The sequence below is a fragment of the Aegilops tauschii genome, chromosome 5 (genome assembly GCF_002575655.3).
Source record: "Aegilops tauschii subsp. strangulata cultivar AL8/78 chromosome 5, Aet v6.0, whole genome shotgun sequence".
NCBI lineage: Eukaryota > Viridiplantae > Streptophyta > Magnoliopsida > Poales > Poaceae > Aegilops > Aegilops tauschii.
This window is the reverse complement of record NC_053039.3, coordinates 402,404,350-402,431,885: the sequence shown is the minus strand read 5'-3', so window position 1 is coordinate 402,431,885 and position 27,536 is coordinate 402,404,350. Positions and strand designations below refer to the sequence as shown.

General features: G+C 44.8%; 2 protein-coding genes and 1 pseudogene across 2 annotated transcripts; all 3 read right to left on the bottom strand.

Moving 5' to 3' along the window:
* Positions 1 to 1,465: 1,465 nt before the first annotated feature.
* On the bottom strand, positions 1,466 to 2,491 carry LOC141022920 (uncharacterized). The gene has a single exon (XM_073499205.1). The coding sequence runs from the start codon at positions 2,489 to 2,491 to the stop codon at positions 1,466 to 1,468; it is 1,026 nt and encodes a 341-aa protein (XP_073355306.1).
* Positions 2,492 to 7,015: 4,524 nt separating this feature from the next.
* On the bottom strand, positions 7,016 to 7,930 carry LOC109734625 (uncharacterized). Its single transcript, XM_040388467.1, has one exon. It carries the CDS (start codon positions 7,616 to 7,618, stop codon positions 7,016 to 7,018), a length of 603 nt encoding a protein of 200 aa, XP_040244401.1. The 5' UTR covers positions 7,619 to 7,930.
* Positions 7,931 to 7,972: 42 nt separating this feature from the next.
* Positions 7,973 to 25,868, bottom strand: LOC109734624 (SKP1-like protein 3; annotated as a pseudogene).
* Positions 25,869 to 27,536: the final 1,668 nt, after the last annotated feature.

The following is a 27,536-nucleotide window of genomic DNA, read 5'->3' as shown; positions in this document are numbered from 1 at the left end:
TTCGATGAATGGGTGGCACTAGGCAGTGATAGTCCGGTTAGTACATTTGCCTAACTACTGACAAACTAGTTCTCGTTCATTCAACACTATCATATCATATTTACCGTTAGAATCTTCTCTCAAACATGTAGGGGACCGGTGGCTCGACTCCTGCTTCATCGACACCAGTCACTCCGATCTGGCAGAGTGGTGCTGGTCTTGGCGGTGGTGGTTTTGGCGGAGGTGGTCTTGGTGGTAGTGGTTTTGGCGGAGGTGGTCTTGGCGGCGGTGGTCTTGCCTGATGTCGGTGATGATACCTTTCATTTGTGGTGGTCTTGCATGTGGCCGTCGTGCCATACCTTTCATGTTCCTACTTGTTAGTTTCTTTAGATGGCGATGATGATGTTCCATGTCTTGCACTATTTATGTTCATGAAGTTTCGCCGATGATGATCTTTAGATGATGAACTTGAGTATGTTTAAATGATGATGATGATCTTGAGTATGTTTAGATGATGAACTGTCATATTTCTGCATAATCCCATATGTTCTGTTTTGAAATGCTGTCAAAATGAATTAAAACAAAGAAAACGGGGGGAAAACACAGATCTATGCCGTCGGCATAGATATGCCAGAACAGCCCAGTGATTGCCACGTGGCAGGGGTATGCCGACGGCCAAGTCGTCGGCATAGATGAAAATCTATGCCGACGGCTTGGCCATCGGCATATCCCTGCTGCCAGGAGAAACCAGAGGCTGCCACGTGGCAGATCTATGCCGACGGCATAGATCTGCCACGTGGCAGCCCTTGATTTGTGAGCGCGGTTGACCGCGCCGTCCGTTGCCGTCAGGCGAAAATCACTGCCGACGGCGATGATATGCCGACGACCGTACAGAAGCCGTCGGCATATGTGCCTATGCCGACGGTCTAACAAGAATATGTTGACGTGATCTATGCCGACGGCTGCCGTCGGCATAGACCTATGCCGACGGCAAACGGCCTATGCCGACGGCCCATGGCTGTCGGCTTAGAGGGCGAGTCCGGTAGTGCCTCAACAAAGGAATAGTTGCTTGTCAGTTGATAGTATACTATAGAATTTTCCAAAAAAAACTATAAAAAATATATGCTTATTTTGATCCACAGAAGGAACTCCTTGCCGTTTACCAGAGGTGAAGACAACTTGCAATCAACAAGACATAACCACTCATATTTAACCAGAGATACATATATATGGAGTAACAGGAAAAATCAAGCTAGATCAACCATTATTCGCTCCAGTAGTCTCCTACTTATCACCGGAAGATGTAATGCTTGCCACGATGGATAAATCAGACAGTGAGCACCAGCCAGGAGACGAACACAATGTTTCACAGCACACACTCGATGTTACGGCTTCCGGGTGTGAAACGTTTGGACATGTGCTTGATCAGCTGGAGAGGACCCTCACCACCATTGCCGCGCTTCACCTCCATGTCGGTGAAAACGACTCACTCCCTGCCAAACGTGTCCTCCTCCTCCTCATCTGAATCATAATAACGCGGGGGTTTCGACCTACCATAGGTGCGCAGCATGGTCCCGAAGAAGCTGGCGACACAGAACCTGCCCGAGCCGAGGTTCAGCAGGTGCAGCTGGGACGGCGTCCACGGCACCGCCTCAGGCAGATCGAGGTAATCCCAGGTGTGCCGCGGCACCGGCGGCCGCGCGGCGTCAATGCCCGAGGGGTCCAAGGCGCACAAGCTAGAGGAGGGGCTGCTGCCCGAGAGGCCAACCCAGAGGCCGAGCTCCGGGATGTACTCTGCTCTGCCGAAGAAGCGCAGTGCCCAGTCGGCAGCTCGTCTCCACGTTGCGCTCACCGTGTCGAAGGCGTAGGTGCCTATGGCTTCTTCCAGGGACGATATGCATATGGCGGAACGGCTGTCGATCACCGCGTAAGAATACACGCCGGGGGCTGTTTCTGGATCAAGGGAAAATGGCGGCGGCGGCAGAAAATCCCAGCACCACCCCTCCCTGCGGTACGAGAGGACCTCGAAGCAGCTGTTGTTCTTGGCAGTGGAGGACAGGTCCAGGACGTAGAGAGACTGGGCTTTCCTCCTGGGGTCGATGGGCTCGGCTTGGATTGCGGGGAGGCAGATGGGGTTCCCTCTCTTTTCTGAATTGAGAGAGGGGAAGGCGTCGACGAACTTGAGGTCGACGTCGTAGAGCGCGGCGTGGCCGCGGTTGTCGGGGTAGAGGACGGTGCTCTCTCCTCCCAGTAGAGAGAACAGATAGTACAGGTTCGAGTTCCTCCAACTGGGCGATGCTTGGAAGTTGATCACCGGCGGAGGCAGTTTCCTCCAGCCGCCCAGTGCCGCTATCTCTCCTCGTTTGCTCTTGTTCTCCCTTGCGGCCAGGGCTGCTCGCTGCGCGATCTCCGAGTCTCCATAGAAGAGGTGCTTGCAGGCATCAATGCAGCACAGCGAATAGATGTGACTGCGGAAGTCGTGCACTATCAGATTCAAGTACCGGCGATTCATCCTCGAAGCTGCTGATTGGATCTAGTTTTGCGGCCCTTTGGACGACGGTACCAGATGGGCTGTGGAAATCCAGAAGAATTGGCAGATGGTAGGGTAGCAGCGAAGAGCGGCCAAGGGACCGGCCAGATGGATATGTTTCTTTTTTTGATCGGCGATGGGATTTGCGAGGCGGCGGCGAAGGGGGGCCTTCCTAGCCGCAGCAGCACGCCTCGGTGGTGGAGCTGCGGTCGGGGAGCAAGGCCAGGGTGTACCTTACTCCCAAGATGGAGGAGATGGTGGAGATGTCGCGTGAGTAGAGCGAGAAGCGTGGCAACACGGCATCTTCAACAGCCGCGCTATATAAGCGCCGCGCTGAAAAATTAGTGTTTTTTGCGCGCTACCGCTTCGGGCGCTCAGCGGAGGCGCAAAAACCACGCGCACGGCATATCCAGTTCAGCGCGCCGGACGAAACGCCATCGCGCGTCGCTTATTTGCTGCGCCCGCTCCTGCGTGCTGGACTCTCGAGCGCTCGCTCGCAACTCCACCTACCCTCATCCAGCCGTTGGCGTCGCCGCCGCCCGCGCCACCCCATTTCTTCCGGCGACCGTTCCGGCGCTTCCCCGTCCTATCCCCGCGCCGCCGCGGCTTCCTCTAGTCAACACCGCCCGTCGTGCGCGGCAGTCCTCCGACCAACAGCGCCCGGCCGCCCACTGCCGCTCGGCGCCCGCAAGGTGTTCGACAAAATGCCCGCAAGGTATGTATTGCTTCAACTTCACATTTTTTAGATGTTGTTTGTAGTTTTTATAGCCTAGTTTAAATTGAACATTATAGATGAGTTCATCGAATGATTCTTCTGAAGAAGAATTTGATATGAAAGAGGAGGAGGATCTTGCAATGATCCTAATTATGCACATCAATAAAAAACCGAAGCACGGTGGTTCGGTTATGGGTCAGCAGAAAATTTGGAGGGATAGGATCGATGCCCACAACAGATTGATGAGGCACTGTTTTGTGGAGAATCCCACATACCCCGAGTCGTACTTTCGTCGCCTGTTTAGGATGAGCACCGAGTTGTTCAGACGCATTGCAGAGAAACTAGCGAGCCATGACCAGTTTTTTCAGCAAAGGAGGAATGCCGCCGTAGAGCTCGGGCAAAGCACCTTTCAGAAGGTGACAGCCGCTTTGCGTATGTTGGCATACGGTATCCCGACTGATCTAGTTGATGATCACATGGCCATGGGTGAGAGCCAAGCCATCATGTGTGTCAAGCGCTTCGCAGTCGGAATTGTACAAATGTTTGGCCAGGAGTATTTCAGATCTCCCAATGCTGAAGACGCCATGTGTGTCAAGCGCTTCATAGTTGGAGTTGTGCAAGTGTTTGGCTAGGAGTATTTGAGATCTCCCAATGCTGAAGATGCCGCAAGGCTATTGGAGATGAACAAAGCTCACGGCTTTCCAGGTATGCTTGGCTCAATAGATTGCATGCATTGAAGTTAAAAGAATTGTCCAAAGGCATGGCATGGGCAATTCCACGGCCAAAAAAGGGTTCCACTATAATCCTTGAAGCGGTGGCTGATCAAGAGACTTGGATTTGGCATGCTTTTTTTGAATGCTTGGATCTTTAAATGACACCAACGTTGTCAACCGGTCACCACTGATGAATAAGATTGCAAATGGTGAACTGCCACCAGTGCAGTTTGTAGCAAATGGTCGTACATACAACTATGGCTACTATCTTGCGGATGACATCTACCCAAAGTGGCAAACATTTGTGAAGCCGTTGAGAAAACCGGAAGGTAAGAAAAATTTTGATTTCCACAATGCTCAGGCGGCGGCTAGAAAAGATGTGGAGAGAGCTTTTGGGATTTTGCAAGCCCCCCAATTTGCAATTGTGAGAGGACCAGCTAGATTTTGGGATCAAAAGATGCTTTGGTACATCGTGCGCACTTGTGTGATCATGCACAACATGACCATCGAGAATGAGCGTGGCCAAGATGTAGACTACTTTCATTATGAGCTCTTGGGACATCCCGTGCGAGTGCGGCGGAGGGCTGAAAGGGTGGCCCGTTTTGTTGCCTTCTATCAAGTCATTCGACGTCCCGCAGCGCATGATGATCTTCAGAAGGATCTCATTGAGGAGTGATGGGCTTGGAATGGCCGACAAAGAGCATCATGATTTGTGCATTTGATGTTGTATTGTTGAACTATTTGTTGTATTGAACGATAAACTATTTGTTTGAGTTGTAATAACGAAATTGAACTATTTATTGTTGCTTTATTTTGTTTGTGTTTGATCTTTTTGCTTGTGTTTGGAGCGCATATGCTGTTTGTGCGAGAGCGCGTGTGCTGCATTTTTGCACGCTGCTGGAGCTACGCGTGCGTGCTACATTTTGCCTCGGCTGCTGGAGTCAGCGCTGCCCGCCGCGCCAAACCAGGCGATGAGCGTGCTGCGAACTGGTTTTTAGCGCGCCGCACGTTGGGCGGCTGTTGGAGATGCTCTAATAAACACATCAAGCATGCAAGACTGACCCACGCCTAATTTCTTTCTGTGCCAGCGACACCTAGTGAAACAAGAGGCTAAAAATCTCAACATTTTTCTTTTGAGAATCGTCTCAACAACTTATATGAGTAGTAATTTTTGGTCCTCCTCTTCTATATATGCTTGTGTGGAAAAACATTTAAAAAAAATCAAGTTTCCATTTTCTTGCGATTTATGTGATGCTAATTTGCGTTTGTGGTACCCAAAAACAGGTTCTAACATGTTCGCGCGGCAGGCGATCTTGGTCATGTTTTACTGATTCTTAATTATTATTGTTGGCATCAGAGTTTGCAAATGGATTTAAGTTTTTTGTGCTCAGTCGTGTGCTTGGTTTTGATTAATCATCCAATATCTGCCGTCTTTTTTTTTTACATATATCATTTGTTGATATGCTTATGTGTGTGGTACACAAGTGACGGGATTTATCTAGAGCTTTAATTTTCTTCTGATGGCATTTCAAAGTTTTTTTTTTGCTTTGCAAACACCCAACTTAAACTTTGTTTTAGCAAAGCTGGTGTCAGATAATTGATAATAAAACCTTACCATGGATGTCAATTGTTTGGCAAATAATTGTGAAAATACCGTTTCAGTTTTCCTATGTGAACCACTGGATGCCAGGCATAATTTTTGCTTATATTTTAGACAAGTAATAACTTTTTTTAGGGGTAAACCCAAGTTTATTCATCAAAAGGCACAACAGGTGGGATACAGTTTGCCATGGGGTTGACCATACCACCAGACCTAGAGACAAAGAAAAGTTGGCTAGACTATGTGCTTCGGTGTTGACAGCATGACCTTCGAAAATAACTTCACAAAAAATTGAGTTGCATTGAGATTGATCTCACTAACTATAGCCCCATAGCTACCCCGACTACTACTGATAATATCATGAACTGCTTGGTTCAAGAAGCAATGATAAAACGCTGAAAATTTAAATCTTCAGCCAGAGCATGCCTCACGACATGCAATGGCCTCCAAAGTCACGGGATCGTCAACTCCACGAATAACCAACACAGAATTACCCAAGTAATGGCCTTCTCTGTCTTGGCAGACTGCCGCAGCCGAACCTCCCCTGACTTTCAGTACACCAGCGTCAACGTGGATTTTAGCGTAGCCCGTTGGTGGAGCCTTGGAGCGACCAGGTGCAGCCCACGGTGCTCCCGGCCGTGTACTGGGCTTCTCCACCTTTACTAGTTCCAGTGCATCAATAAACCTGTTGACAAAAGAGTTGATCACTTGAGGGGTTTGAAAGATGCCTTCATGAATCACCTTACGCCGTGAGGTCCAAATCGCCCACGGAGTGACCGAGAAACCAACAAATTTATCATGCAATAACGAGTCCCGGAGTGAAAAGAGCCACTGCTTGGCATTGGGTTCCATGTTAGCCACAACCACACAAATCGTCGTCTGCCCGTCTATATTCTCATGTAATTTTCAGTACTTCCTGTTGATGAAGGAGGCAGTAGGTCTGAAATACTTGATTCTCATGTATGTTTTCAAATATATAGTTATCTATGCTCTCAAATTTCTGATCTATCTGTACTTGCTAATGTTGGTTTCCATTTTTTGATTTTTAGAATATGTTCCATAAAAGCAGATGCACGCTTTGTTTTTGTTCATCCTTCCATGGTGCATTTTATAAAAGCCGGAACAACTTTACTGTTTATTCTACGAATACATAATGATGTAGAATGGCTGGCTCCAAAACGCTCTGTTTGTACTAGTGATTTACGCTGACATCTATAAGCAGGATACAATTTGGATACAGAGTTCCAGCTTAAATATTTTGGTTCAGCTCGGCTAGATACTGTCGCCTACTCAGCTAATCATGTATCCCCTTTGCGCTACCATCTTTGGCAGTTGTACATTTTGCCTGCATACATCCTATGCAATTGTTTTGGATACAACTTTTCAGCTTGGTTTCCATCCTGTGCATTTTGCCTGTATACACTACGACTCGTAATTTTCCAGGTGTCTTCCATCCATCGAACAGACGCTCTGCCGCATCACATCAAAAGGCTCTCGTCTCCCACATCCTTGATCATATCTTGTCTCTCGCGTCTGGGAACAGCTGTCCAGACAAGTTTCACCTCCACAAGTGCGGATCCTAATTTATAATGCATCAACTCAGTTGATCGTCCTAAAGGTGCGATGATGTTTTGATCAAAAACATCACCAACGCTACGACCGGTGACAAGGAGCACCAACTTTCTACCAAGTGGGACAGCTACAACGCGACGACTCAAGGGAACGGTCCCTCCTGCCTCAATCTCTGCTGCTGCTTCACCACCGTTGTAAAGATCCATACTATACTCATAATTCTTGGTAGTCCAGGCGGCAACTCTTGAGACACTACACGGTCCCTTCAAAATATTGACTTCAATGGTAGCTTCAATGGGATATACAACATACGCACATCTCACTTCCATCCTACTCAGATAGCTATTTAGACTCACACCCATGGTCTGCTTATCATTAGGGAGGCGGGCCCGGTTGAAAACGATCACACCTTTGCTGAAATCTTCAACCTCACCTCCATCACGGAGTATCTTTAAATTCATCTCAAAATATATTCTGTCCGCCGGAACAAGCCCTCGACATGGATCCATCAAAGTTAACTTGCCATCCTGCAAAAAGAAAATTCAACCAAAATAATCTTTCCATGTGTTTTGGATCCAGCTATACATAAGCATAGGAAAAGATTGGAGGCACAAACAAATACATACCGCCGAGGTGATGAGTTGGGGATCATCCCTTTCACGCCTAAAGAGATAAACACATTTATAGTCGACCTGGTCTCTTGCTACAACGGTACCAAAAACTTTTATGGGGAAGCCAACTTCTGATTCCTTTACCTTCAAGGTAATGACATTTACACATGATCCTACGATCGAGTCACGTATTGGTGAAGGTATCATGTTAAGCCGCGGACGACAAAAATCAGCTGTGAATTGAGGCCACAATCACAAATCAAAACCAACATGTACGCACATCAAATGGGTACCTAAAGAAGATAAATGAATGAAACAATAATGAAAATACTCACACTCTTTGTCAAGGTCAAAGAAGGCTAGGTTGAATATGTCGAATCGGGTATTGGTGTAAGCGTTCACCTTAGGGTCGTATCCCGTAAACTCTTGACAGCGAACTATGTCAAGAGCCTGCAAAGCCTTTTCCTCAAATTCGAGCTCTAGAATTAAACAAGGGGTCTCACTGCATGGCAACTCCTGCTTGTCCACAACAGAGGGTAAGATTTTGTTGTTAATCCGCCAAAGCAACAATGGAATAAGTGTAGAAGATGACCATAGGATTTTGTTACTGATGTCACAATGAAACAAGTCGTAAGATAAATAACTATAGTGGTAAACTTGCATCGCGTCAAAAGAGTGCATCGATCAAGGAACATACCTTGTCGCTCGAACATGTTGTGGAATCTTGCAATCGCTTTGCTATCGTTTCTCCATCTAATTCTGGAGGAAAGACACTCTTGATGTTGAAGATATCACAAATTTCACGCGGAGATTTCCCCTTTATCTTACTAGCAATAGTCTGGCAGGCTAGGTCAATCAGTCCTCTTATTTGAAGATATTCCGAAGCCTGCAAGTAGTAATGCAAAGCTTAAAAGAAATGAAAGAGATATGGCGTTTTTTTCCCTAAGGAGCTGATTGACCTCTAAGATAATTCTCATTTGAATGAGCAAAACCATTTGTTGCTATATGGGCGTGACTCCTATCATAGATAACAAGAGTGACGGAGCCAGGAACCGACAAATGCCTTGGACCAAAATCTTACATATCCTTGGTTTCGTACCGGGGAGGGTGTAGCAAATCGATTTATAATCTTTAACACCAGACTGAAATCCAACACTTTTAGTTTTTATTTGTGGTGACATAAGTTCCTCTCTACTATTCTCGAATTAAAAGTTTAGTTCTCACAAATAAGCTCAATGTGAATTAGGTGTAAGTCCAACTTTAGCAAAAATCTTGTAAAACAAAAAAGATATTCAGTTGATATAATATCAACTAATAATAGAAAATTGAGGCATACCTAAGTTAATGAATTTGTTTGTTTCATATATAATGTGTACACTCTGTGTATGTATATTCTATCCTATAGGAATTCCGCTACAGGAAATTTGATAGGAATTGATTTGTTATTATGGTTAAACAACACAGTTCTTATTAAACCATGGATTTGATTTAGACAAATTATACCCAAGCCGGTTCTATCAATTGATTGAGGTATAGTTTTTCTTAGATATAATATATATCATTCCATCTTTTAGGAAAGTATGTATGTACGTACTCACCAGGATGAGATGGAAGAGGGCCTCGTCACTACTAGAAAAAGGGCCTATTGTCCCGGTTGGTAAGGGTTTTTTGTCCCGGTTTTTGAACCGGGACTAAAGGGTCGTTACTAATGCCCTATGTTGGGGAACGTAGCAGAAATTTAAAATTTTCTACGCATCACCAAGATCAATCTATGGAGTATTCTAGCAACAAGGGGAAAGGGGAGTGCATCTACATACCATTGTAGATCGCGATGCGGAAGCGTTGCAAGAACGCGGATGAGGGAGTCGTACTCGTAGCGATTCAGATCGCGGTTGGTTCCGATCTCAGCGCCGAACCACGGCGCCTCCGCGTTCAACACACGTGCAGCCCGGTGACGTCTCCCACGCCTTGATCCAGCAAGGAGAGAGGGAGAGGTCGGGGAAGACTCCGTCCAGCAGCAGCACGACGGCGTGGTGGTGATGGAGGAGCGTGGCAATCCCGCAGGGCTTCGCCAAGCACCGCGGGAGAGGAGGAGGGAGAGAGGTAGGGCTGCGCCAAGAGAGACAGGAAAACTCATGTGTTGGGCAGCCCTAGACCTCAACTATATATAGGGGGGGGGGAGGGGGCTGCGCCCCCTCTAGGGTTACCACCCCAAGGGGTGGCGGCCAGCCCTAGATCCCATCTAGGGGGGCGGCCAAGGCGGGAAGAGAGGGGGGCGCCACTAGGGTGGGCCTTGAGGCCCATCTGGACCTAGGGTTTGCCCCCTCCCACTCTCCCATGCGCCTTGGGCCTTGGTGGGGGGGGGGGGCGCACCAGCCCACCTGGGGCTGGTCCCCTCCCACACTTGGCCCACGCAGCCTTCTGGGGCTGGTGGCCCCACTTGGTGGACCCCCGGGACCCTCCCGGTGGTCCCGGTACATTACCGATATCACCCGAAACTTTTCCGGTGACCAAAACAGGACTTCCCATATATAAATCTTTACCTCCGGACCATTCCGGAACTCCTCGTGACGTCCGGGATCTCATCCGGGACTCCGAACAACATTCGGTAACCACGTACATACTTTCCCTATAACCCTAGCGTCATCGAACCTTAAGTGTGTAGACCCTACGGGTTCGGGAACCATGCAGACATGACCGAGACGTTCTCCGGTCAATAACCAACAGCAGGATCTGGATACCCATGTTGGCTCCCACATGCTCCTCGATGATCTCATCGGATGAACCACGATGTCGAGGATTCAATCAATCCCGTATACAATTCCCTTTGTCTAGCGGCATAGTACTTGCCCGAGATTCGATCGTCGGTATCCCGATACCTTGTTCAATCTCGTTACCGGCAAGTCTCTTTACTCGTTCCGTAACTCACATCATCCCGTGATCAACTCCTTGGTCACATTGTGCACATTATGATGATGTCCTACCGAGTGGGCCCAGAGATATCTCTCCGTTTACACGGAGTGACAAATCCCAGTCTCGATTCGTGCCAACCCAACAGACACTTTCGGAGATACCTGTAGTGTACCTTTATAGCCACCCAGTTATGTTGTGACGTTTGGTACACCCAAAGCATTCCTACGGTATCCGGGAGTTGCACAATCTCATGGTCTAAGGAACTGATACTTGACATTAGAAAAGCTCTGAGCAAACGAACTACACGATCTTGTGCTAGGCTTAGGATTGGGTCTTGTCCATCACATCATTCTCCTAATGATGTGATCCCGTTATCAACGACATCCAATGTCCATGGTCAGGAAACCGTAACCATCTATTGATCAACGAGCTAGTCAACTAGAGGCTTACTAGGGACATGGTGTTGTCTATGTATCCACACATGTATCTGAGTTTCCTATCAATACAATTCTAGCATGGATAATAAACGATTATCATGAACAAGGAAATATAATAATAACCAACTTATTATAGCCTCTAGGGCATATTTCCAACAGTCTCCCACTTGCACTAGAGTCAATAATCTAGTTCACATCACCATGTGATTAACACTCACAGGTCACATCACCATGTGACCAACATCCAAAGAGTTTACTAGAGTCAACAATCTAGTTCACATCACTATGTGATTAACACTCAATGAGTTCTGGTTTGATCATGTTATGCTTGTGAGAGAGGTTATTAGTCAACGGGTCTGAACCTTTCAGATCCGTGTGTGCTTTACGAATATCTATGTCATCTTGTGGATGCTACCACGCGCTATTTGGAGCCATTTCAAATAACTGCTCTACTATACGAATCCGGTTTACTACTCAGAGTCATCCGGATTAGTGTCAAAGTTCGCATCGACGTAACCCTTTACGACAAACTCCTTTTCACCTCCATAATCGAGAAAATCCTTAGTCCACTAGATACTAAGGATAAGTTCGACCGCTGTCATGTGATCCAATCCCGGATCACTATTGTACCCCTTGACCAACTCATGGCAAGGCACACTACATGTGCGGTACACAGCATAGCATACTATAGAGCCTACGTCTAAAGCATAGGGGACGACCTTCGTCCTTTCTCTCTCTTCTGCTGTGGTCAGGTCTTGAGTCTTACTCAATACTCACACCTTGTAACACAGCCAAGAACTCCTTCTTTGCTGATCTATTTTGAACTCTTTCAAAATCATGTCAAGGTGTGCGTTCTTTGAAAGTATCATCAGGCGTCTTGATCTATATAGATCTTGATGCCCAATATGTAAGCAGCTTTATCCAGGTCTTCCTTTGAAAAACTCCTTTCAAACAACCCTTTATGCTTTCCAGAAATTTTACATCATTTCGGATCAACAATATGTCATTCACATATACTTATCAGAAATGTTGTAGCGCTCCCACTCACTTTATTGTAAATATAAGTTTCTAACAAACTTTGTATAAACCCAAAAACTTTGATCACTCCATCAAAGCGTATATTCTGACTCCGAGATGCTTGCTCTAGTCCATGGAAGGATCGCTGGAGCTAGCATACCTTTTAGCATCCTTAGGATCGGCAAAACCTTTCTGATTGTATCACATACAACCTTTCCTTACGAAAACTGGTAAGGAAACTTGTTTTGACATCCATCTGCCAGATTTCATAAATGCAGCTAATGCTAACATGATTCCGACGGACTTAAGCATCGCTACGGATGGGAAAATCTCATCGTAGTCAACTCCTTGAACTTGTGAAAAAACTCTTTGCCACAAGTCGAGCTTCATAGACGGTAACATTACCGTCCACGTCCGTCTTCTTCTTAAAGATCCATTTATCTCAATGGCTTGCCAATCATCGGGCAAGTTTACCAAAGTCCATGCTTTGTTTTGATACATGGATCCTATCTCGGATTTCATGGCTTCTAACCATTTGTCGGAATATGGGCCCACCATCGCTTCTCCATAGCTCGTAGGTTCAGTATTGTCTAACAACATGATATCTCAGACAGGATCACGTACCACTCTGAAGTAGCACGCATCCTCGTCGTCCTACGAGGTTTGGTAGTGAATTGATCCGAAGTTTCATGATCACTATCATAAGCTTCCACTTCAATTGGTGTAGGTGCCACAGGAACAACTTCCTGTGCCCTGCTACACACTAGTTGAAGTGACGGTTCAATAACCTTATCAAGTCTCCACCATCCTCCCACTCAATTCTTTCGAGAGAAACTTTTCCTCGAGAAAGGACTCGTTTCTAGAAGCAATTACTTTTGCTTCCAGATCTGAAATAGGAGGTATACCCAACTGTTTTGGGTATTCTTATGAAGATGCATTTATCCGCTTTGGGTTCGAGCTTATCAGCCTGAAACTTTTTCACATAAGCATCGCAGCCCCAAATTTTTTAAGAAACGACAACTTAGGTTTCTCTAAACGGTGTTGTCTCAACGGAATTGCGTGGTGCCCTATTTAAAGTGAATGCGGTTGTCTCTAATGCCTAACCCATAAACGATAGTGGTAATTCGATAAGAGACATCATGGTATGCACCATATCCAATAGGGTGCAGTTATGATGTTCGGACACACCATCACACTGTGGTGTTCCAGGCGGTATTAATTGTGAAACACTTTCCACAATGTCTTAATTGTGTGCCAAACTTGTAACTCAGATATCTCTATGATCATATCATAGACATTTTATCCTCTTGTCACGACGATCTTCAACTTCACTCTGAAATTACTTGAACCTTTCAATAATTCAGACTTGTGTTTCATCAAGTAAATACACTCAGCATCTACTCAAATCATCTGTGAAGTAAGAACATAACGATATCCACTGCATGCCTCAGCACTCATTGGACTGCATACATCAAAATGTATTACTTCCAACAAGTTGCTCTCTTGTTCCATCTTACTGAAAACGAGGCCTTTCAGTCATCTTGCCCATGTGGCATGATTTGCATGTCTCAAGTGATTCAAAATCAAGTGAGTCCAAACGATCCATCTGCATGGAGTTTCTTCATGCATATATGCCAATAGACATGGTTCGCATGTCTCAATCTTTTCAAAAGCGAGCGAGTCCAAAGATCCATCTACATGGAACTTCTTCATGTGTTCTATACCAATATGACTCAAATAGCAGTGCCACAAGTATGTGGTACTATCATTACTATTTTGTATCTTTTGGCACGAACATGTGTATCACTGCGATCGAGATTCATTTTAGGTGCAAGACCATTGAAGGTATTATTCAAATAAACAGAGTAACCATTATTCTCCTTAAATGAATAACCGTATTGCGATAAACATAATCCAATCATGTTTATGCTCAGCCAAATAACAGTTATTTAGGTTTAACACCAATCTCGATGGTAGAGGGAGCATGCGATGCTTGATCACATCAACCTTGGAAACATTTCCAACACATATCGTCATCTCACCTTTAGCTAGTATCCGTTTATTCCGCAGCTTTTATTTCGAGTTACTAACACTTAGCAACTGAACCGGTATCTAATACCCTGGTGCTACTAGGAGTACTAGTAAAGTACACATTCATATAATGTATATCCAATATACTTCTGTCGACCTTGCCTGCCTTCTCATCTACCAAGTATCTAGGGTAGTTCTGCTTCAGTGACCGTTCCCCTTATTACAGAAGCACTTAGTCTCGGGTTTGGGTTCAACCTTGGGATTCTTCACTAGAGCAACAAATGATTTGCTGTTTCATGAAGTATCCCTTTTGCCCTTGCCCTTCTAGAAACTAGTGGTTTTACTAACCATCAACAATTGATGCTCCTTCTTGATTTCTACTTTCGCGGTGTCAAACATCGCGAGTTGCTCAAGGATCATCATATCTATCCCTGATATGTTATAGTTCATCACGAAGCTCTAATAGCTTGGTGGCAGTGACTATGGAGAACCACCACTATCTCATCTGGAAGATTAACTCCCACTCGATTCAAGCGATTGTGGCACTCAGACAATCTGAGCACATGCTCAACGATTGAGCTTTTCTCCCTTAGTTTGCAGGCTTAAGAAACTTGCCAGGGGTCTCATACCTCTTGACGTGGGCACTAGTCTGAAATCCCAATTTCAGTCTTCGGAACATCTCATATGTTCTGTGACGTTTCAAAACGTCTTTGGTGCCACAATTCTAAACCGTTAGCATTACGCACTGAACTATCACGTAGTCATCAAAACGTGTATGTCAGATGTTTCGCAACATCTACAGACGACGCTGAGGTTCAGCACACCGAGCGGTGCATTAAGGACATAAGCCTTGTGTGCAGCAATGAGGACAATCCTCAGTTTACGGACCCAGTCCGCATAATTGCTACTACCAACTTTCAACTAAATTTTCTCTAGGAACATATCTTAAACAGTAGAACTAAAGCGTAAGCTATGACATAATATGCAAAGACCTTTTGACTATGTTCATGATAATGAAGTTCATCTGATTAATGAACTCCCACTCAGATAGACATCCCTCTAGTCATCTAAGTGATACATGATCCGAGTCAAACTAGGACGTGTCCGATCATCACGTGAGACGGACTAGTCATCATCGGTGAACATCTCCATGTTGATCGTATCTACTATACGACTCATGTTCGACCTTTCGATCTCTTGTGTTCCGAGGCCATGTCTGTACATGCTAGGCTCGTCAAGTCAACCTAAGTGTTTCGCATGTGTTCCGAGGCCATGTCTGTACATGCTAGGCTCGTCAACACCTGTTGTATTCGAACGTTAGAATCTATCACACCCGATCATTACGTGGTGCTTCGAAACAACGAACCTTCGCAACGGTGCACAGTTAGGGGGAACACGTCTCTTGAAATTTTAGTGAGGGATCATCTTATTTATGCTACCGTCGTTCTAAGCAAATAAGATGTAAACATGATAAACATCACATGCAAATCATAAAGTAACGTGATATGGCCAATATCATCTTGCGCCTCTGATCTCCATCTTCGAGGCGCGGCATGATCACCTTCGTCACCGGCATGACACCATGATCTCCATCATCATGATATCCATCATCGTGTCTTCATGAAGTTGTCTCGCCAACTATTACTTCTACTGCTATGGCTAACGGTTAGCAATAAAGTAAAGTAATTACATGGCGTTTTCTTTGACACGCAGGTCATATAATAAATTAAGACAACTCCTATGGCTCCTGCCGGTTGTCATACTCATCGACATGCAAGTCGTGATTCCTATTACAAGAACATGATCAATCTCATACATCACATATATCATTCATCACATCCTTTTGGCCATATCACATCACATAGCATACCCTGCAAAAACAAGTTAGACGTCCTCTAATTGTTGTTGCATGTTTTACGTGGCTGCTATGGGATTCTAGCAAGAACGTTTCTTACCTACGCAAAAGCCACAACGTGATATGCCAATTTCTATTTACCCTTCATAAGGACCCTTTTCATCGAATCCGATCCGACTAAAGTGGGAGAGACAGACACTCGCTAGCCACCTTATGCAACTAGTGCATGTCAGTCGGTGGAACCTGTCTCACGTAAGTGTACGTGTAAGGTTGGTCCGGGCCGCTTCATCCCACGATGCCGCCGAATCAAGATAAGACTAGTAACGGCAAGTAAATTGGCAAAATCGACGCCCACAACAACTTTGTGTTCTACTCGTGCATAGAAACTACGCATAGACCTAGCTCATGATGCCACTGTTGGGGAACGTAGCAGAAATTCAAAATTTTCTACGCATCACCAAGATCAATCTATGGAGTATTCTAGCAACGAGGGGAAAGGGGAGTGCATCTACATACCATTGTAGATCACGATGCGAAAGCGTTGCAAGAACGCGGATGAGGGAGTCGTACTCGTAGCGATTCAGATCGCGGTTGGTTCCGATCTAAGCGCCGAACCACGGCGCCTCCGCGTTCAACACACGTGCAGCCCGGTGACGTCTCCCACGCCTTGATCCAGCAAGGAGAGAGGGAGAGGTTGGGGAAGACTCCGTCCAGCAGCAGCACGATGGCATGGTGGTGATGGAGGAGCGTGGCAATCCTGCAGGGCTTCGCCAAGCACCACGGGAGAGGAGGAGGGAGAGAGGTAGGGCTGCGCCAAGAGAGACAGGAAAACTCATGTGTTGGGCAGCCCTAGACCTCAACTATATATAGGGGGGGGGAGGGGGCTGCGCCCCCTCTAGGGTTCCCACCCCAAGGGGTGGCGGCCAGCCCTAGATCCCATCTAGGGGGCGGCCAAGGGGGGAAGAGAGGGGGGCGCCACTAGGGTGGGCCTTGAGGCCCATCTGGACCTAGGGTTTGCCCCCTCCCACTCTCCCATGCGCCTTGGGCCTTGGTGGGGGGGCGCACCAGCCCACCTGGGGCTGGTCCCCTCCCAAACTTGGCCCACGCAGCCTTCTGGGGCTGGTGGCTCCACTTGGTGGACCCCCGGGACCCTCCCGGTGGTCCTGGTACATAACCGATATCACCCGAAACTTTTCCGGTGACCAAAACAGGACTTCCCATATATAAATCTTTACCTCCGGACCATTCCGGAACTCCTCGTGATGTCCGGGATCTCATCCGGAACTCCGAACAACATTCGGTAACCACGTACATACTTTCCCTATAACCCTAGCGTCATCGAACCTTAAGTGTGTAGACCCTACGGGTTCGGGAACCATGCAGACATGACCGAGACGTTCTCCGGTCAATAACCAACAGCGGGATCTGGATACGCATGTTGGCTCCCACATGCTCCTCGATGATCTCATCGGATGAACCACGATGTCGAGGATTCAATCAATCCCGTATACAATTCCCTTTGTCTAGCGGCATAGTACTTGCCCGAGATTCGATCGTCGGTATCCCGATACCTTGTTCAATCTCGTTACCGGCAAGTCTCTTTACTCGTTCCGTAACTCACATCATCCCGTCATCAACTCCTTGGTCACATTGTGCACATTATGATGATGTCCTACCGAGTGGGCCTAGAGATACCTCTCCGTTTACACGGAGTGACAAATCCCAGTCTCGATTCGTGCCAACCCAACAGACACTTTCGGAGATACCTGTAGTGCACCTTTATAGCCACCCAATTACGTTGTGACGTTTGGTACACCCAAAGCATTCCTACGGTATCCGGGAGTTGCACAATCTCATGGTCTAAGGAACTGATACTTGACATTAGAAAAGCTCTGAGCAAACGAACTACACGATCTTGTGCTAGGCTTAGGATTGGGTCTTGTCCATCACATCATTCTCCTAATGATGTGATCCCGTTATCAACGACATCCAATGTCCATGGTCAGGAAACCGTAACCATCTATTGATCAACGAGCTAGTCAACTAGAGGCTTACTAGGGACATGGTGTTGTCTATGTATCCACACATGTATCTGAGTTTCCTATCAATACAATTCTAGCATGGATAATAAACGATTATCATGAACAAGGAAATATAATAATAACCAATTTATTATTGCCTCTAGGGCATATTTCCAACACCCTAACCCTTTACTCCCGGTTCTTACACGAACCGGGACAGATGGGCCTCCACGTGGCTGCTGCGGCCAGCCCAGGCCGGGGGGCCTTTGGTCCCGGTTGGTGACACCAACCGGGACCAATAGGCATCCACGCGTCAGCATCTGGCTGGAGCTGAGGTTTTTGTTTTTTGAAAGGGGCTGATTTAGGGGTTTTGGGGGTTAATTTAGGTTGTTATTAGGTAGCTATTAGAGAGAAGTGTCCTGTCTTATATCTCCGTGCTTGGTTTACCAACGCTACGTACTGCTATGCCTAAACATGGCTTAGATTGAAGTGAAGGCAACATGTGGTGCATGTCGAAAGTAATACTAATCCTAACTTGATCAAGTTTGGATTGTAGTACTTTTGACATGCACCACATGCATGTTGCCTTCACTTTAATCCAATCCATGTTCATTTCACCCGCTGATATATAATAACTCTTCATGCGCGCATCATGCATCATCATATATAATAACAAGTCCTACTAATCATCATCATACAACTTCTACTCGTTATTAATAACCAGTCATACGATCATCATCCTCATAGTCATCGAACCAACCCTACTTAATTGTTCTTAGCACATGATCATCAGTATTAGGTAGGACCAAAATACCCTCTTTATGGTAAAATAGCATAAAACAATATAGACCCTGACTCTCCATTATGGAGAATGGAGATCATCCTGTCTCCAATTCTTGCGCTTCGCTTCCTTTTGCTTCCAAGAACCTCCTTGCGACTGTCCATACATTTTTTCCATTCTTTGATTTGCATGTCTCCAATTCTTTTAGAAATCCGGTATGGACAGTTGAGATTCGTAGGATGGCCTGGTTGTATGTTCAAAACATCAAGCATACCATTCTGATACATCAAATGAGGCACACAATCCTCTGGGATTATCTGTTGAAAAACATAGTAATAACTTCATAGTTAGCAATGATGTACTCGTTTTAGAAGTATGCAAAAGATGCACGGATGTCGTAATAGTAAGAAATCTTACCAGGGTATCTCCATAGTAGTTACCGTAGTTCAACACGTGCACTAGTGGCACGTATTGACCATAATGTGGAGGAGTTTTACAATAAATATTGTAATTCTCAAGATCAGTACAAAATCCGACCAGATGAGTTTTCACCTTATAAGTTAACTCAGAGTCATCGGTGTAGTACGTTCTGTCTACCATGTTCCGCACATTGTTTGAACAATCAAAATAAGCTGTCAATGAAAATAAGCTGTCAACTATTTTGAAATGAACAATATAAATTAGCTAATAACTATGTTTGAGAAACTCATATAGCGGTAGAATTGGAGGCGTATCAACAAGGACCCAAATGTCCATATTGTCTTGCTCGATGTCAGGATCACCAAGATCCATGGTGACAAGCATACCCTCATCAAAACCATACATCTTGCAAAATGCTTCCCAATTTTCGCAACCAAAATGGGTTACGCTCTCAGAATTATATAGATTTACTTCAAAATCTATATCATGATGGGTCCTTAGGTAAATTTTCTTTGTTTCCATACTTTCATGGTCTTCAAAACCCATCCTCTCCAAGACATAGCGTCTTGCATGACATGGGATAAGCTAGCCGAATTGTAAAAGATGAAAAGTACACGTTGAAATAGTTGAAGTCGTGCTTAATTACGAAAAAATAACACTTGTCGTCGTTGCGTACCGTTTCAACATCGAAGGTCTCCTCCAGCTTAATACTGAAGCGCCGATCTTCGTCCAGGTGAGGCCTGTCGCACTGACCTCGGTCGTCGTGGCACCAGTCGCACTCCGGGAGACTTTCGTCGTCCGAGTACGACATTTCCTATGTTCATAATTCAAATATTAAACGTCTACAATTAAATATATGTACTAAAAAACCTAAGTTAGATCATTATTATTCATCACGGGTTGACTGTCGGTTTGTCGAGTCTTTTCTTGAAAACTCTCAGCTCACGTGGTGTATACATTCGACCGTTGGTGATGGTCGCTCCTCCATTTGTCCCCGAGTGCATTACACCAAAATGTCTAGCACACGGGAACAAAGGAGAAGCGACCCCCACGGCAACAGTCGGGATTCTTCGTCCTCTCATATATATATGGTGGAACTCTCCCTCACTGATTCCTCTCTGACATTTGCGACCGTCGGTGATGCTATGGTAGCTCCTCCTTTCGTTCTCGAGTGCATTACACCAAATTGTCTAGCACACGGGAAAGAAGGAGAAGCTACCCCCACGACAACAGTCGGGATTCTTCGTCCTCTCATATATGGTGGAGACTCGATAGACTTACAGTCAACCCAAAATATCGTTTAATTATCTTTCTAAAAGAGGATTTGGCTAGTCTCACCTCGATGTTGGAGGGGGCGGTGACGGGGACGACGGCGGGGATGATGGAGGGGCCGGGGGCTCCTAGATTTCTGCGAAAACAAAAACCCTATAAGCTATCAACTAATCATATGCATACGCCTTGCATAGTGCTCTCCAATTTTAGCATTCAAAGTAGGAGTAGTTTTCCACTTTGAGCATTCAATAAGCAAAATCAAATCACAAAATAAAGTAGTATTCAAATTAGGATGCATTCAATTATAAGCAAAACTACATCATCTCCATGCGTCTGTACATCGTCGAATATTATCACTAATACACCTCGAATACTATCATACATATAACATCGCTAGTACAGCTAGAACAGTAGCGCCCGACGGGTATCGGCGCGGGCGGTGGACACCCAAAGGGACGGAACCATCACAGGATCATAGCTCCAGTGAGATCCCTGAAGAACTTGCCAGGTATTGTCGAACCTGCCCTCCAAGGCAACCACGTAGCGACGGACGTGCTGGTCCTCCTCGCTGACACGGTGACGTACCACCTCCGCGGTGTCCGGAAGCCTCGGCACCATCACTGGCCCACGCGACCGCCACCAAACAAGGATCGGGTCAACGACGGGCTGGCTCCTCACCAACCTACGCCCACCGGAAGGTAGCACCTCCCAAAACCAGCCCGGCGGAGCCCAGTCCCGGACATGGCCCCTCTGATCAAGCCAGCCTCCTCCGCCGAGTCGACGACGAGGATGCGAGATAGGCATCGTCGACGTCGATGCGGGATTAATTGCTTGAACTAAAAAAATAAACTAGTTCTATTAATTTTCTTCCTAAAATAAAGTAATTCAACTACTAAGCACTTACTATAAATAAATAAAATAAAGTAGTTCTTACTAAAAATAAACTACTTTTATATATAGTAAAATAAAGTAGTTTTATTAAATCAACTAGTTCAACTACTAATTAAGCACTTACTATTAAAAAAATAAAGTAGTACTTACTAAAATAAACTACTTCTATAGTAAAATAAAGTAGTTTTATTAAATCAACTAGTTCAACTACTAAGCACTTACTAAAAATAAACTTGTTTAACTAGTTCTATTATATTTAACTAGTTCAACACAATTTTTTTCTAAATATGCACATATATATACATAAATTGAAAAAAAAACATATAATTCAACTAATCTAAAATACATGGAAAAACATCTAATTCAACTAATCTAACTAATTTTATTAAACACTTACTAGTATATATACATGGAAAAAATACATATACAAAAAAAATGAAAAAAAAGGATTCGGGGCGGCGGCGGCTCACAGCCGGGCCGGCCGGCTAGGGCGTCGGCGGGGGCGGCGGATGGCATCGGCGTGCAGAGGATCCGGGCGGGCGCGCGGAGCAGGGCACGGGCGATGGCGTTGGCGGCGGACGGCAACGGCGTGGGCGGCGGACGGCATCGGCGTGGGCTCCGGGGCGGGGCCGACGGCGACGGCGGGGGCGGCAGACGGCGACGGCGTCGGCGTCGGCTCCGGGGCGGGGGCGATGGCGACGGCGACGACGTCCGGCAGCCTGGCGGCGTCCTCTCCGCGTGCGTCGTCGGGGGCGAACTGCAAGATGCAAACCAAAATTTTCACAAGTGTGCCTTATATACATGAAGCTTTAGTCCCGGTTCTTGTCACGGACCGGGACAAATGCCCCTCTTTGGTCCAGGTTGGTACCACCAACCGGGACCAAAGGCCTCTTTTCAGCAGCCCAAAGGGCGGGAAGCGGCGGCCTTTGGTCCCGGTTGGTGGCACCAACTGGGACTAAAGGGGGGCATTGGTTCCGGTTGGTGCCACGAACCGGGACCAAAGGTGTGCATTGGTCCCGGTTCGTGGCACCAACCGGGACCAATGTCCCGCGCTTGCCAAAGCCGCAGTGCAGTGGGATGTTTAGTCCCACCTCGCTAGCGGAGGAGCGGCAGGACCTGTTTATAAGCCATGCCCCGCCATCTCCATTGAACTCCTCTGAATTGCAGGCCTCTGGGCCTAATCTTGCACTGCTATGCCGGGCCTGCTGGGCCTTCTGCGGGCCTGAATCCTGGCCCATGGATGGGTTTCTAGTCGTATTCAGGCCGTGGTGGCCCAGTAGGTGGCATTTTTTTTATTTTTATCCCAGTTTTTTGTTTTCTTTTTTGCTTTATTTATTTTATTTTGTTTCTACTTACAACAAAATACTTATTTATTTTATTTTATTTTGTTTCTAATTACTTATTTATTTTACTTTATGATAATTCTTTTTGCTATTAACGTTTCTATCAAAAAAGTTCTTTATGAAAATTCTTTTTGCTTTTAATGATTTTGAACAGAAAATACTTCGATAATTTTAGTTGCATCAATTTTATTTGATTTTAGTTTCAATAATACTAGAGGTTTCTTATAATGTTTTGAACAGAAAATACTTTGTTAATTTTAGTTTCATAAATTTTATTAAAGTTTATTTTATTTTGTTTCTACTTATATATTTTAATAAAGTTTATATTATTTTGTTTCTAATTACTTATTTATTTTATTTGTTATTTTTCATGCACCATTTTTCATGCATTTACTAATTATTTTGAGATATAAGACCCTAAAATTGAAAAGCATTTCAAATGAACTCTGAAAAGGTTAAAAGTTGGCATGGTGTCATCATTTCATCCACATAACATGTGCAAGAAAGTTGAGAGGGTTACGGCAAAAACTGGATGCACTTCGTGTACAAAACGGACAATCTCTTCCAAAGTATCAGGATTTCATACGGAAACTCGTCTGTTACAAAGGGATTTCATTTTTTAAAACTTATTTGAACTCCTGACTTTTTGTGTGTTCAAAATGAACCATTCATAGCCACATCATCATTTTTCAATCCTTTCTGACTTCATTTGTTATTTTTCATGCATTTACTAATTATTTTGAGCTATAAGACCCTAAAGTTGAAAAACATTTCAAATGAACTCTGAAAAGGTTGAAAGTTGGCATGGTATCATCATTACATCCACATAGCATGTGCAAGAAAGTTGAGAGGGTGCCGGCAAAAACTGGATGCACTTCGTGTACAAAACGGACAATCTCTTTCAATGTATCAGGATTTCATACGGAAACTCGTCTGTTACAAAGGGATTTCATTTTTTAAAACTTATTTGAATTCCTGACTTTTGTGTGTTCAAAATGAACCATTCAAAGCCACATCATCATTTTTCAATCCTTTCTGACTTCATTTGTTATTTTTCATGCATTTACTAATTATTTTGAGCTATAAGACCATAAAATTGAAAAGCATTTCAAATGAACTCTAAAAGGTTGAAACTTGGCATGGTATCATCATTTAATCCACATAGCATGTGCAAGAAAGTTGAGAGGGTTACGGCAAAAACTGGATGCACTTCGTGTACAAAACGGACAATCTCTTTCAAAGTATCAGGATTTCATACGGAAACTCGTCTGTTACAAAGGGATTTTATTTTTTTAAACTTATTTGAACTTCTGAGTTTTTGTGTGTTCAAAATGCACCATTCAAAGCCACATCATCATTTTTTAATCCTTTCTGACTTCATTTGTTATTTTTCATGCATTTATTAATTATTTTGAGCTATAAGACCGTAAAATTGAAAAGCATTTCAAATGAACTCTGAAAAGGTTGAAAGTTGGCATGGTATCATCATTTCATCCACATAGTATGTGCAAGAAAGTTGAGAGGGTTACGGCAAAAACTGGATACACTTCGTGTACAAAACGGACAATCTCTTTCAAAGTATCAGGATTTCATACGGAAACTCATCTGTTACAAAGGGATTTCATTTTTTTAAACTTATTTGAATTCCTGACTTTTTGTGTGTTCAAAATGAACCATTCAAAGCCATATCATCATTTTTTCAATCCTTTCTGACTTCATTTGTTATTTTTCATGCATTTACTAATTATTTTGAGCTATAAGACCCTAAAATTGAAAAGCATTTCAAATGAACTCTGAAAAGGTTGAAAGTTGGCATGGTATCATCATTACATCCACATAGCATGTGCAAGAAAGTTGAGAGGTTACGGCAAAAACTGGATGCACTTCGTGTACAAAACGGACAATCTCTTTTAAAGTATCAGGATTTCATACGGAAACTTGTCTGTTACAAAGGGATTTCATTTTTTAAAACTTATTTGAACTCCTGACTTTTTGTGTGTTCAAAATGCACCATTCAAAGCCACATCATCATTTTTCAATCATTTCTGACTTTATTTGTTATTTTTCATGCATTTACTAATTATTTTGAGCTATAAGACCATAAAATTGAAAAGCATTTCAAATGAACTCTGAAAAGGTTGAAAGTTGGCATGGTATCATCATTTCATCCACATAGCATGTGCAAGAAAGTTAAGAGGGTCCCGGCAAAAGGTGGATGCACTTCGTGAACAAAATGGACAATCTCTTTCGAAGTATTAGGGTTTCGGACGAAAACTCATCTGTTACAAAGGGATTTCATTTTTTAAAACTTATTTGACTTTTTGTGTGTTCAAAATGAACCATTCAAAGCAGAGACTGATTTTGAATGGTGCATATTCAACACACAAAAATTCTGTAAAGATCGCCAACCCCAACATAAAAAAATGAGCATAGATGCGCCTATAGAGAAAATTCAACCTAAATTCATAATAAATTTCTATGAATTTCAGAGAAACTCACTATGAATTTAGGTCAAATTCCCTGTAAATTCCCTGTATAAGGGTATCTATTTTCATTTTGAGAGGAGCTCAACAAGGCAGAGAGGGAAGGGCTTATAAACCGGTGTGAGCGCCCTTCGGTTGGCAAGGTGGGACTAAACTCTGGCCGCAACGAGGACCAACCCTTTAATGCCGGTTTGTGGCACAAACCGGGACTAATGGTCATGGGCCAGGGGCGAGGCGCATTGGTCCCGGTTCGTGCGTTGAACCGGCACCAAAAGGTCCAGACGAACCGGGACTAATGCACCCATGAGTCCCGGTTCGTGCGGAATCGGGACTAATGGGCTGGCCAGGCCCGAACGAAAGCCTGTTTTCTACTAGTGCGTGGTTGAAACCAGCGATGAACTCCGCATCCCAGTCGCTCAAGTCGTGGGATCCGGAGGCGTGCATCTTGGAGTAGTCTATCACCTTGGAAAGTGTGTCGCCTCGGACGGAGAAGCGGATGAGGCAGTACTTGATTTCGCCGCCGTCGTCGGAAGGGATGATGTGGTTCTCGAAGTCGTACTTCATCATTATTTTGCTTTTCCTGCCGCAATGGGCCACGGCCTCGGAGTCTGACAGGACGAAGTCCACTTCGTCCTCGCTCCGCAACATCACCATCTTCTTCTTTTCCTCCCCCTCCGCCGCCATGGCTCCTCTGCTCACTCTCGCTCGATTTGATGTTGCTTGGGCTAACCCTAGAGGATCGACTTTTTTGCGCGGCAGGCGATCCAGATTCGGAGCCGTCGAGTTGTTGTCTGGAAGTGCACAGTGCATAGCAGTATTTATGGGCTACGTTTTGGTTTGAGCCCAGTTCAACAACACAAAAACCAGTCCGAGTCAAAGCTAGGCCTACCGCAAATTGGTTGGGCCTACCCACGACCTCCGGCCGCAGTATTGTTTGGCGTGCCCCAGCCCAGCCCGTGTCCTGCCGTGCTTTTGTATTGGGCGATGTAGTGCAATGTTTGTGGGAAAATCCTATTCACCGCTCGTTGCATCGAACTGTCAGACACAATGCACAGGGGGGCAACTAGCTGAGGAGTATTGGTTCGCAGCCTCTCCAAAGGTCACTTACTCACTTGAAGTTGGCTAAAGCAGGTCACTTGGCGCGCTTTCAGCCGCCACCACGTCTCGTGCTCTGTGTGTTTTCTTTGGGTTTTTTTTCTTTCAAAGATGTTTTCTGCTTTTTAGATGGTAGTTTCTTTTTTTTGTTTTTCGGCTTTTCACCGGCATTTCGTAGTTTTTCGATCAAAAAGAAAATTTGAAAAAAAATACGTGAAAAAACTTTTTTTTTGTTTTCGCGAGAGGCACGGTTTTTATTTCATGAGAGGCATGATTTTGCTTCCGCGAGAGGTACGACCGTGTCTCTCGGAAACAGGAAAAAATGTGTTTTTTCATTTTATTTCTTCCTTTTACAAGATGCACGGTTTTGCTTCCACGAGTGCCTCTCGGAAACAAAAAAAATACACGTTTTTTCATTCTGAGAGAGGCATGGTTTTGCTTCCACGAGTGCCTCTCGGAAACAAAAAAAATACACATTTTTTTCATTCCGAGAGAGGTACGGTTTTGCTTCCACGAGAGGCAAAGCCGTTCCTCTCGGAAACGGACAAAAAACATGTTTTCTTTTTTTTCATTCCGAGAGAGGTACGGTTTTTCTTGTTTTTTTTGAAAAAAAAAGTTCGTGAAAACCTATCAACATGGGTTCTAATTTTGAATCTCGACGCCAGGAACCCAGTGATGAAAATGGTTCAAGTTTTAGACGGACGATTTAAGAGATAACATATTTTGAATAAACAAACCTACGAAAAAGATAAAACTCTCAGGTGTAGTGCGTCACTTATCGTAACCTGAGAGAACGGAGTGACCTTTTGGAAGGAGTAATACTTAATTAGCGAAATCATTAGTTGAAGAGTACTGGTTGCAAAGATCACCCCAACCTTCCCCGGTTGCGACAAGTAGCGCGCTGCATGTGCGCCACCTGTCGCAACCTGGGAGTTTTCCCTTTTTCGTAGAACCGTTTATTCAAAATGTTTTAGCTCTTAAACCGTGCGACCAAATCTCGAACAGCTTTCACCGTTGGATTCCTCGCGTCGAGATCTTTAAAACTTGATCCCATGTTGGTAGATTTTGATGAACTTTTTTTCACTAAAAAAAACAGACGAATAAACTGAACTAGGAGCACGGGTTTTTTCTCTTTCTGAAAGAGGCACGCCTGTGCCTCTCACGAAATCACAACCGTGCCTCTCGTGAAAGCAAACTGTGACTCTCGCAAAAGAAAAAACAAAGAAAAAACTCTTTTTTTTCGTTTTCGACGAGACA

Coding starts and splice junctions, on each gene's coding strand:
- LOC109734625 (XM_040388467.1), bottom strand. CDS start 7,618: ATGGATCCATGTCGAGGGCTTGTTCCGGCGGACAGAATATATTTTGAG.
- LOC141022920 (XM_073499205.1), bottom strand. CDS start 2,491: ATGAATCGCCGGTACTTGAATCTGATAGTGCACGACTTCCGCAGTCAC.